At 27.9% G+C, this 12,490-nt stretch overlaps 1 protein-coding gene across 1 annotated transcript; it reads right to left on the reverse strand.

Moving 5' to 3' along the window:
- Positions 1-5,931: 5,931 nt before the first annotated feature.
- On the reverse strand, positions 5,932-10,416 carry LOC130672791 (60S ribosomal protein L30). The gene is made up of 4 exons (XM_057477531.1): positions 10,368-10,416; positions 10,213-10,262; positions 9,891-10,036; positions 5,932-6,187 (listed from the first exon to the last, which is right to left on the reverse strand). The coding sequence occupies exons 2-4, from the start codon at positions 10,231-10,233 to the stop codon at positions 6,016-6,018; spliced, it is 339 nt and encodes a 112-aa protein (XP_057333514.1). The 5' UTR covers positions 10,234-10,262; positions 10,368-10,416; the 3' UTR covers positions 5,932-6,015.
- Between the last annotated feature and the right edge of the window lie 2,074 nt (positions 10,417-12,490).

The following is a 12,490-nucleotide window of genomic DNA, read 5'->3' on the forward strand; positions in this document are numbered from 1 at the left end:
CTACAATACACAGAAATATTATTAAACATAAAAACAAAAATTCAAACATGGAAAAAAAAAATCGTATTTGGCCAAAAAACATTAAAATTTTTAATAAGAATTTTTTGTCAGCACAAAATATTCAAGAAAATTTAAATTTAGGGAAATTTCTACGCTATTGTGCAAAAAAAAAAATTTATGATATTATAGGGATGGTTCCCATAACATTATGGGAATAGTTCCCATAATATTGTAGGAATAGTTCCTATACCAATATGGGAACCATTCCCATAATAGTATGGGAATGATTCCCATAATGATATGGGAATGGTTCCTATAATGATATGGGAATGGTTCCGATAATATTATGGGAACCATCCCCATAATAGTATGAGAATAGTTCCCATACCATTATGGGAATGGTTCTCATAATGATATGGGAATGGTTCCCATAATGATATGGGAATGGTTCCCATCATGAGATGGGAATGGTTCCCATACCATTATGGGAATAGTTCCCATAATATTTTAGGAATAGTTCCTATACCAATATGGGAACCATTCCCATAATAGTATGGGAATGATTCCCATAATGATATAGGAATGGTTCCTATAATATTATGGGAACTATTCCCATAATGATATGGGAACCATTCCCATAATGGTATGGGAACCATTCCCATAATGGTATGGGAACCATTCCCATAATGGTATGGGAACCATTCCTATAGTAGTATAGGTACTATTCCCATACCATTATGGGAACCATTCCCATAATGCATAGGAAAACTTCCCATAATTTTCTTTCCGTGTATAAGTAATTGATATACTTATTGAATATATGCATTATTTGTCGTTGAAGTTTTATTGGGAACGTCATGTAAATCGGATGTAGATTGTAATTTTATACTAAACGCAAAATGTTCGAATGGTAAATCGTGTGTTTGCATTGAAAATCATTTACCAATAAATAAATTTATGTGCACGGTAATTATCGGAGGATCTTGTTTAAACGATGATCATTGTTATATTGATAATTCTACTTGTGTAAATAATATATGTCAATGCATATCCCCATATTTACGTGCATCTGATTTACATTGTGCAGAAAGTAAGTAAGATTATGGAAGAAAAAAATTAAATGAATTCACCCATAGTTTTTTTTGTTATTTCTGTGTTTACTTTTAATTTTTTCAGCATCATCGCTAGCTAATTGCTCTGAACGTTCAGAATGTAAAGATGCATTACATATGGATTGCTCAATTAATAAAAAATGTGTTTGCAAGCCAAATCATATCTTATTAGCCGACCAATCATGTGGGCTGGCTTTAGGTGGATTTTGTTGGCTGAATGGTCAATGCGCCACAAAAAATTCTGATTGTATAAATAATAGTTGTGAGTGTAAGCCAAATTATGTAAAAGTATCCAATAGTTTATGTGTGCTATCCTCGGATTATTAAAGATGATATTAAATTTATGAAATATTAAAAAAACAATGATTTAATCATAAAAAGACAATTTTATTACTTTTATCAATCTCCGTAGTCATATATCAGTCCTTGTCACAAGATAGTTTGCCAACTAGAAGAAAAAACTATACATAATGTAATTCATAATTCTTTTATCGATATTATAGCCCTGATTAAAAGAAACGATTCAAAACAATTAAAAAAAAAAAATTTTAATCGATTTAAATACTTTTGAATTGACTTAATCGACATCGTTTTTTAAGAGCAAATGAAAATTAATCGTTTTAAATCAACGTACACGACAAGATTAAAAATGATTTAAAGCGATTTAATTTTTCAAATATTTCCAAATACTTTTGAATCGACAAAAAATAGTTGAATTTCAGGTTCGTCTAGATGATTTAAAGATTCAATCCGATTCAATTTTTAAAATTGTTTTGAATACATTTTAATTGACAAATAGTAAACTAATTTCTGATTCGTAGGTATAAGGGTGAGCCAAAAAAACCAACCTATCAAATTTATGTCTTAAAAAGGACCTATATATCGAGAAAAAAATTCTCACATTGGGCAAAATTTTTAACTCAATTTTAAAAGGTGTCGGTAGCCATTTGAAATTTCCCATTTAAATAACATGCAAAATTTTTTTTTATTAAAAATATTATAACTTTTGAACCGTGTGAGATAAAAATTCGGCTCTAGAATATCCTTGTAGGGCATTAAATTTCTTAAAAAAAGTCCTGGGAGTCGAATTTGTGAACTTGATATTTCGTATACTAACAGGCTATCAAAGTCTAGAGTAAACAGAATCATACAAATTTAAGGCTTTATTTGGATTTTCCAAATACATTTTTTTTTTGTGATCGATAACAAAATATTATTTGTTACAACGTGGATATTGTTGGTGATTTCATTGCACTACATGTAGAACAGATTTTCTCATAGTATTGATATTTTTAATAATAAAGCCTTAAATTTGTATGATTCTGTTTACTCTAGACTTTGATAGCCTGTTAGTATACGAAATATCAAGTTTACAAATTTGACTCCCAAGACTTTTTTTAAAGAAATTTAATGCCATACAAGAATATTCTAGAGCCGAATTTTTATCTCACACGGTTCAAAAGTTATGATATTTTTAATCAAAAAAAATTTTTTTGCATGTTATTTAAATGGGAAATTTCAAATGGCTACCGACACCTTTTAAAATTGAGCTAAAAATTTTTCCCAATGGGAGAATTATTTTCTCCATATATAGATCCTTTTTAAGACGTAAATTCGATAGATTGGTTTTTTTGGCTCACCCTAGTAGGTATATCCCCCATGAAAAAAATTTCTAAAAAAAATATATGTTAAATATAAAAAAAATACATGTATAAAAATATACAAAAAATATATTTTTTTTATATGAAAAATATATTTTTTTTATAAATTTTTTTCAGGGGGTAGATTTAAAACAATTTAAAATAATTTTATATTTCGAATAGTTTTAAATACTTCTGAATCGACAAATAATAGTCGAAGTTCTGATTCATACGGAGATTTAGAACAATAAAAAACGGTTCAGTTGTTTGCATTATTTTCTGTGTGTTACAAATCTTGTCGAAAACCGTATCCGTGATTTTTTTCGATTTTTAACTTCCCGCTAAGAAAATTGTAAATTTTCAAAAATTTCGGGAAGTTATTGTTTTCACCCCGATTTTCGAAAATCAAGTTTTCATCAGATGTCGACGTTTTGAGGTCCTAGGAAGCTATCCTGACTATTTTAAGAATGATGTCCGAGTGTATGTATGTATGTATGTATGTGTGTGTGTGTGTGTGTGCATGTGTGCATGTATGAGTGTGACCGGTCTATTACTTTTTAACTAATGAACCGATTCGGTTGATTAAGGCGGCAATTAACAGAGCTTGTTAGCCATCAACTTTTCTGAAAATTTCAGATCATTTGATCAAGTAGATTCGAAAATATTGGCGAATTACGAAAAAAACAATTTTTTTTTTAGTTTTTTATTGATTTCGCAGAAACGACTTTAATGATCGGCTTCGAAATCTGAATAGCTCTATAACTTGATAAAACGCGTCGATTGCTACCTCAAACGTTAAAATCCGTTAATTAGTTCAAAAGATATCGGCGCTGAAAAGTTAAAAAAATAACATAAAATGTTATTTTTTCCGGATAAATCAAAATATAATGTGCTAAAATGTCTCTGAAATCATACCAACTCTTTCTTTTTATAGTCTCTTTCGATCATCATATAATGTCATCTAACTTGTTCTTTAGTTTAAATCATATTGTCAGCAAAAAATTGAAAAAACCCAGTTGTTAATATTTGTCCCGGATATTTTATACATTATTGCTCTGACCTAAGTCAAAACTCATTCAAATCTTGATTTTGATCACTGACATTGATTTCTGCCTCAATACATTTATTTCATAGAACATAATCGGGAATAAAAATTTAAAAACCGCTTCTTCATTAATGATTTTCGATTCTTAACTTTTCAAACTCTTGCATAAAACATTACTTGTTAGAGCTTGAAAAGCTCATCAAAAAAAAATTGCACGTATAAGTATTTTCGAGCTCGAAAATATATTCAGTGATGTTTTCAAGCTCCTTGAGCTCGAAAACAGCGGGAAGTTTTGAGGCTGGCCCCAATTATATTTTGTGTTTTAAGCAAGTAAATAAAATTCTTGAAGAAATCAATTATTTTACTTGATCGAAGAAAATAATTGCTTGGTAACTACTCAAGTAACTACAATACTTAAATCAAGCTTTTTTTCTTGAAAATATCTATTTTTTTTTTGTGTTCAAATAGTAAAATTTAATCATTAATTTGTCGATTTTTTCCGATTTTTCGATAATTTCAACTAACTTATTATTATAATGAGCTTCGATGGCTTACTCTAAGGTCTAGGCGGGAGTTTTTCTTATCTTGTATTGTTTACAAAGCGTTATATTTAAATCAAAAGCCCCTAATAAGGAAAGACTTGTATATTTTAGAGCCCCGTCTGCGTAGAGGTGATGTCCGTCAGGATTACCTTATTTTACCGGGATGTCATAGTGCTAAGTATGATAAGTCATTTATAATATCTGCAATCAGAATTTGGAATCAATTGCCTGATTATTGTACTACAAAGCCTACCTCCCTCGCGGTTTTGGAAATACCGAAATAATACCGGAATTATACGGTATAAATACTGCATAAATATGGTATTATTCAAGTTATTTTGGTCAGTTTTTTTGCCGCATTACTACCAAAAATTTACGAAAAAAATTCAGAATACTTACGGTAATAAAACAGAAAAAATACGGTATTTTAACAGCATTAAAACCGTAATTATACAGCATATTTTCGGCATTTTTGCAGCATTAAACCGTTCTAACCGGAACAAAAATTATATATAATTATATATAATTTTATTCAATTATATATAATTATATATAACATTATAAAGTTATATGTACAGTAACTGTCATGAAAAAAAAAAAAAAAAAAAAAACCCGCCATCTCGTGGGCTCAATCCCGAGTCCTAATGATTCAAAGCCTGATCTGTTAACCATTATGTCAAATCGCTTATTCGAAAGTTGATACTAATTGTATTTATATCTATACAAACAAACTTAAGAAAATTGAAAACCTCGATTTTCCCGGATTCGTATTTTCACTTACATTCTTTTGTTTCAATAAGAAATGTGTGAACTAATAGACTAAAATATAAAATTTTACACTTTGCACATTTTCGATGATTTTAACCGCAGAAGCAAATATAAAATAAAACCAAATTTTTTACAATTTTTCATTATGTCAGGATAAATCTGGCAAAATTGCAGGATTTCTACGGTATAATTACCAAAAAAATACGATTTTATTATTATAAAATTATCGCATTATTGCGGTATTTATATAGCATTTTTTCGGTAAAAGTTCGGCATTTTTATAGTTTTTTTACGGCATTTTTTTGGTAAAAGTTCGGCATTTTTATAGTAATTTTACTATAGTAATCTGGTAACTCTACAGTATAAGTACAGCAAAAAAACTGGCCAATATAACCATATTATTACCAAATTATTACGGTAAATTTACGGCATGTGTATAAATGCCGAAAATTTACGGCATTTTTACGGCATTCGCAAAACCGCAAGGGCTTTGCGGAATTTCGTACCTCTTGTTATGAATATTTCCTAAGTTTAAATTAATGGTAAATGTTATGATTACTGTTAGAATTTATATTTATGTGGTGATTGAGTATGATATTGTTATATTAAATTATTTAATAATGTAATTATTTTTACTCTTATGTATACTATACTATTGTTATATTATATTGTACTAAGGGATGGCCGCAAGAAGCTTCGACTTCATGGCCAATTAAATAAAAAATAATAATAATAATAATAACTGCTGGTTGAGGGAAGAGGTTTATTACGGACAGGCTTATGACAGGAAGTCGACTGTAAATAAATATCAAAATTTTTAAAAATAAATTTATCTGTTAACTCCTTTTATTGTTTCCGAACATCGCATTATTATACATTGGTAAAGTATAAAAAGATAAATTAAATGCTTATTCAGCAGTTGGCATAGATTTAATGATGTCCGAATTACCAGGGTCAGTGATAGAAAGAGTACACACTCTGAAGTATTTTCCACAAGCTGTGCCAAGTTCAATGTTGTTACCGGTGTAGTGGTGAACTCCAGTTTTGGCAAGCATGGCGTAATACTCGATCTCAGATTTTCTGATTAAAAAAAAAAAAAAAATTCAACGGTTAATACAATCCAGTAAATTGTTAGTGAACGAAATTATTCATCAATCAAAAATACTTTGATTTAAAAAAAAAAAATTTAATATCAAAACAAAAGGGTTCTAAACATTTATATGAAATTTAAAAAAAAAATTTTGATTCATTTATGACAGAAAAAAAAAGAATTTTTGGGTGCAAAAAAAAATTTCACTATTAAATGGAAACAAAAATTTTCTAAAGACTTGAAAAAATTTTTCGGCCTCAAAAAAAGTTTTTTTTGTGTGAACGAAAAAAATTTCGGCGTCTATTATTAGGATTATAAATTTTTTTGCAAATTTTTTTTTTCCTGGCGTTAAAATTCCGCAAACTGATTGAGAATTTGAATATTAATCTCTTGCATTTGCGTGGAAACCAAAAAAATTCTTAAGAAAATATTTCAAATAATTTTTCTATAAATTTAATATCTAATTGTTTCGATTGTCCCGATTAAATCCGATTTCTATTAGATTCAATTGTAACAAAAATTCAATCAGAATTGCTCGGGAACGATCCAAGTATCCAATTTGAATTTTCCAATCAGATCCCTGGTGGAGTTTTCAGACTTTTCTCTGAAAAACTCTGAAAGTCTTCAAAACTTTAGGACTGAGTTTCTCAGAGAAAATTCTGAAAAATTTCCACCAGGGATGGAATCGGATTTAATTAGAAAATGATTTTTGTTCCGATTAACTTTCAATCGGATTCGGAATTTTTCAATCAAATCCGATTAAAAGTCAATCAGAAATTTTCCACTAGAATTTTCCAGAGTTTTAAAATGATACTGAAATTAACAGCCAATTAGCAATTTTCGGATTTTTTTTTTCCAACAAATCAATGACAGAAAAAAAAACTAAAAATATGCACACTATGCAAAAAAAAACTACATGTGCAATTTTCTTAAATATATTTTTTTCTAAGGTATCGATTTAAAAAAAATCGAAAAATTATAAGACGTCGGCTAACTCCAGTGTCATTTATGAGACATCCAATAATTTTTGAATTTTTTTTTAAATCGATACCTTAGAAAAAAATGATGACACTGAAGTTAGCCGACGTCTAATAATTTTTTTAACTTTATTTGAAACGATAAATAAAAAAAAAAAAAATATTTGAAAAAATTGCACTTATAGTTTTTTAAATTCTCTACATGTGCAATTTTTTAATTTTTTACTTTTTTTGAATTCAACCGTTGAAAAAAAAATCCGAAAATTATCAATCGTCTGTTAACTTCAGGATCATAAAAAATGATCCTGAAGTTAGCAGATAATTAAAAATTTTCGGATTTTTTTTTTAACAAATCAATCAGAAGAAAAATAAAAATAAAAATATGCACATCTAGAGAATTTAAAAAACTACAGGTGCATTTTTTTCAAATTTTTTTTTTCTTATAATTTACTCTCTAAAATAAAATCCAAAAATTATTAGACGTCTGCTAACTTCAGTATCATAGAAAAAAATGAATTTAAAAAAATATGATATTGAAGTTAGCCGACGTCTAATAATTTTTTGATTTTTTTTCACAACCATAAATTATAAAAAAAAAAATATTTGAAAAATTTGCAACTGTAGTTTTTTAAATTTTCTACATGTGCATATTTTTATATTTTTTTTTTTTTGCAATTCATTTGTTGAAAAAAAAATTCAAAAAATTTTAATTGTCTGCTAACTTCAGGATCATAAAAAAATTGTACATGTAGTTTTAGAAATTTTCTACACATGCATATATTTAGTTTTTTTTTTATTTGCAGAAAAAAAATTCAAAAATTTTAATAGTCTGTTAACTTCAGGATCATGTATAATAGGGTGGGCCAAAAAAAGTGACTATTTTTTTTTTCTTTAGTTACAGTGAAAATATTGTTTGAGATGATGAAAAAAAAATTCTATTAAAATTTGAGCTCTCAATATTAATATTAAGAGGTGCCTATTTGCAATTCTCCATTTCCCATTTAAATAACATGGGAAAAAAAATTTTTTATTTTTTTATTTTTCTCGCTCGGCATTCGCACGTCATATAAATGAGTCCGTAGCATATTCTTGTAGAGAATTTAACGCCCTACAAAAAAGGTCTCTTATCATTTTTTGATAAATCCATCCATTCGAAAGTTATCGGAGCTGGAAGTCAAATCTATAATAAATTTCCAGATCTTTTTACTTTTCCAGCAAAACTATCAGACTTATCAAAAAATGTCACGGAATCTTTTTTATAGACAATTTTATTTCCTACAAATTTGTTGAAATAAAGTTCATTCAAATTCCGCATTGTTTTTTAGTTATTTTCATTTTAATCTTAAGTTCTCAGAATAGAGTAGAAGACTATTATTTTTACGAGCTTGGCATTAAAATGAAAATAACTAAAAAACAATGCGATATTTCAAAGAACTTCATTGAAAATAATTTGTAGGGAATAAAATTGTCTATAAAAAAGATTCCATGACATTTTTTGATAAGTCTGATAGTTTTGCTGGAAAAGTAAAAAAATCTGGAAATTTATTATAGATTTGACTTCCAGCTCCGGTAACTTTCAAATGGATGGATTTATCAAAAAATGATAAGAGACTTTTTTTGTAGAGCGTTAAATTCTCTACAAGAATATGCTACGGACTCATTTATATGACGTGCGAATGCCGAGCTAGAAAAATAAAAAAATAAAAAATTTTTTTTCCCATGTTATTTAAATGGAAAATGGAGAATTGCAAATAGGCACCTCTTAATATTAATATTAAGAGCTCAAATTTTAATAGAATTTTTTTTCCATCATCTCAAACAATATTTTCACTGTAACTAAAGAAAAAAAAAATAGTCACTTTTTTTGGCCCACCCTATTATACATGATCCTGAAGTTAGCAGACTATTAAAAATTTTTGAATTTTTTTTCTGCAAATAAAAAAAAAAACTAAAAATATGCATGTGTAGAAAATTTCCAAAACTACATGTACAATTTTTTTATGATCCTGAAGTTAGCAGACAATTAAAATTTTTTGAATTTTTTTTTCAACAAATCAATTGCAAAAAATATAAAAATATGCACATGTAGAAAATTTAAAAAACTACAGTTGCAAATTTTTCAAATATTTTTTTTTTATAATTTATGGTTGTGAAAAAAAATCAAAAAATTATTAGACGTCGGCTAACTTCAATATCATATTTTTTTAAATTCATTTTTTTCTATGATACTGAAGTTAGCAGACGTCTAATAATTTTTGGATTTTATTTTAGAGAGTAAATTATAAGAAAAAAAAAATTTGAAAAAATTGCACCTGTAGTTTTTTAAATTCTCTAGATGTGCATATTTTTATTTTTATTTTTCTTCTGATTGATTTGTTAAAAAAAAAATCCGAAAATTTTTAATTATCTGCTAACTTCAGGATCATTTTTTATGATCCTGAAGTTAACAGACAATTGATAATTTTCGGATTTTTTTTTTAGACGATAGAAGATAAAAAAAAAATATTTGAAAAAATTGCAGCTGTAGTTTTTTAAATTTTCTACATGTGCATATTTTTATTTTATTTTTTTACAATTGATTTATTGAAAAAAAAATTCAAAAATTTTTAAATGTCTGCTAACTTCAGGATCATATTTAAATAAATAAATTATAATTAATAATTTTAAAAATACATCGATAATCAAAAAATTATTTTATTAAAGAAAAAATTTTTACCTTAGAGGTGGAGTATTATTTCCAATGATTACAAGTTTGGCTTTTCCTTGTCTGAGAGACTTGATAGTCTGCTTGTATCCCAAGACATATTTTCCAGACTTCATGACGAGAGCAAGTCTGGAGTTGATGCTCTCCAAGGTTTTTTTCTTTAAAAATTATAAAATAATCATAAATAAAATTTGAAAAATTAATCATGATAATAAAATTAAATAATTTCTATACTTCATATTTTTTAAAAACTTAAAATAGGTCCCGTAAAATTAATTAGGGTTTTGGAGGTTAACTACAGCCACATGGTAGAAAAATTTAATTTAAAATTTACCTGTTTCTTTGGCGCAACCATTTTTTCGGACTTTTTTCACCCTGGAGATGCTATAAAAAATAAAAAATTTATTTATTTATTATTTTGATGATAAGTTATTTATTTATATGATATTTAAGTTAAAATATTGATGAAAAAATAAAAAGGCCAGTTACCTCGTGTGATGCCGTATTCAAAAAGAGAGATGGAAGAAGGAAGAGAAAGATGGATAGACATTTAGATACTTGAGAATTCAATAGATGGCGGTGGTATAATTTAGGAACATCGTATTTATTTTATCAGCTATCGATTGATGGGATCGATAAAAGAAATTTTTTCCTTTTTTTAACTTCCCGCTAAGAAAATTGTAAATTTTCAAAAATTCGGGAAGTTATTGGTTTCGGTCCGATTTACGAAAATCGAATTTCGATCAGATGTCGACATTTTGAGGACATAGGAACTATTCTGACTAATTTCAAGATGATGTCCGAGTGTATGTATGTGTGTACGTACGTACGTATGTATGTATGTAAATATTCATAACTCTTGAACGGATGAACCGATTTTGATCGTTGAGGTGTCACTCGACGCGGCTTGTTAATGTCTTGAAGCCGTAAAAATTTGAACTTAATCGGTAGGGTGCGTTCAGAGATATTTCAAAAATAAAATTTTTTCGAAAATGTTTTATTTGGATAACTTTTAATTTGCTCGATGGATTGATTCCAAAATCTAATCAGCTCTAAAACTCTATAAGCCGCGTCGAATGCCACCTCAACCATCAAAATCGGTTCATTCGTTCAAGAGAAACCGTGGACGAAAGAATTCAAAAAAAAATTTTTTCCTTGGTTTTTTTGAAATTTCTCAAAAACGGCTAAATAAATCAATTTCAAAATTTGATCAGCTTCAGAACTTGATAAAACGCGTCGATTGCCACCTCAACCATCAAAATCGGTTAATTCGTTCGCGAGATATCGTGGGAGAAAGAAATGCTAAAAAATGGTTTTTTACAAAACAATGGCATATAAAAGTATTTGCGAGCTCGAAGAGCTCGAAAATGTAATCACAATAATGTTTTCGAGCTCAACGAGCTCGAAAACAGCAGGAAGTTTTGGGGCTGGCCCGCAGGGTCAACTGACAGACCGATTTTTTTTACCCTGATAGCCTTTCCACCTTATCCACAAATTATCTTCACTAGACTGATTCAAAAAAATCGACTAATTTTTTTTTTCTTCATTATATCGAAAATATTGTTGGAAATGACGAAAAAAAAATTCTGTGAAAGTTTGAGCTCTTAATATTAATATAAACAACTGCCGCATCGCAATTTTCTATTTCCCGTTTAAATAACATGGGAAAATTTATTTTTTAAGCTTTGGAATTTTGTAGCTCACGGTGGGACCAATACTTTTGAATGTTCAAGACATATTCTTATGGGGAATTTGACGCTCTACAAAAAAGGTCTCTTATAATTTTTCGATATTTTTATTTCTTCAAAAGTAATTCGAAGTCAAAATTAGATTGACGATAAATTTTTACATTTTTTAAATTTTTTGACTCAACCATCAACTTTATCCGAAAATTTTAGAGGACATTTTTTGTAGACCATTTTATTTCCTACAACTTATCTCAGAGAAAATTTTCGATATTTCACTTAAATCGTATGTTATTTGCAATTAACTGAAAATTTTCTTAAATAATCTAAATTTTGTTGCTCAAAATTAATTATATTGAATTTTCAGTTAATTGCGAATAACTTACGACTTATGAGAAATATCGAAAATTTTCTCTAAGATAAGTTGTAAGAAATAAAATGCTTTACAAAAAATGTCCTCTAAAATTTTCGGATAAAGTTGATGGTTGAGTCAAAAAATTTAAAAAATGTAAAAATTTATCGTCAATCTAATTTTAACTTCGAATTACTTTTGAAGAAATAAAAATATCGAAAAATTATAAGAGACCTTTCTTGTAGAGCGTCAAATTCCCCATAAGAATATGTCTTGAACATTCGAAAGTATTGGTCCCACCGTGAGCTACAAAATTCCAAAGCTGAAAAAATAAATTTTCCCATGTTATTTAAACGGGAAATAGAAAATCGCGATGCGGCAGTTGTTAATATTAATATTAAGAGCTCAAACTTTCACAGTATTTTTTTTACTTCATTTCCAACAATATTTTCGATATAATGAAGAAAAAAAAAATTAGTCGATTTTTTTGAATCAGTCTAATCTTCACCCTGATAGTCAGTTGAGCTCAACCAACACTCAAATTGAGCGTAAAGTTGACGTCAAATTGAAGCCGC

Source organism: Microplitis mediator, chromosome 8 (genome assembly GCF_029852145.1).
Source record: "Microplitis mediator isolate UGA2020A chromosome 8, iyMicMedi2.1, whole genome shotgun sequence".
In the NCBI taxonomy this organism is placed as follows: Eukaryota; Metazoa; Arthropoda; class Insecta; order Hymenoptera; family Braconidae; genus Microplitis; species Microplitis mediator.

Bases quoted from the DNA above. Each gene is read 5' to 3' on its own strand.
- LOC130672791 (XM_057477531.1), bottom strand. From the start codon at position 10,233: ATGGTTGCGCCAAAGAAACAG. The intron at 10,037-10,212 runs GTAAATTTTAAA...TAATTTTTAAAG, and splicing joins TGGTTGCGCCAAAGAAACAG to AAAAAAACCTTGGAGAGCAT. The intron at 6,188-9,890 runs GTAAAAATTTTT...TTTTTTAATCAG, and splicing joins AATAATACTCCACCTCTAAG to AAAATCTGAGATCGAGTATT.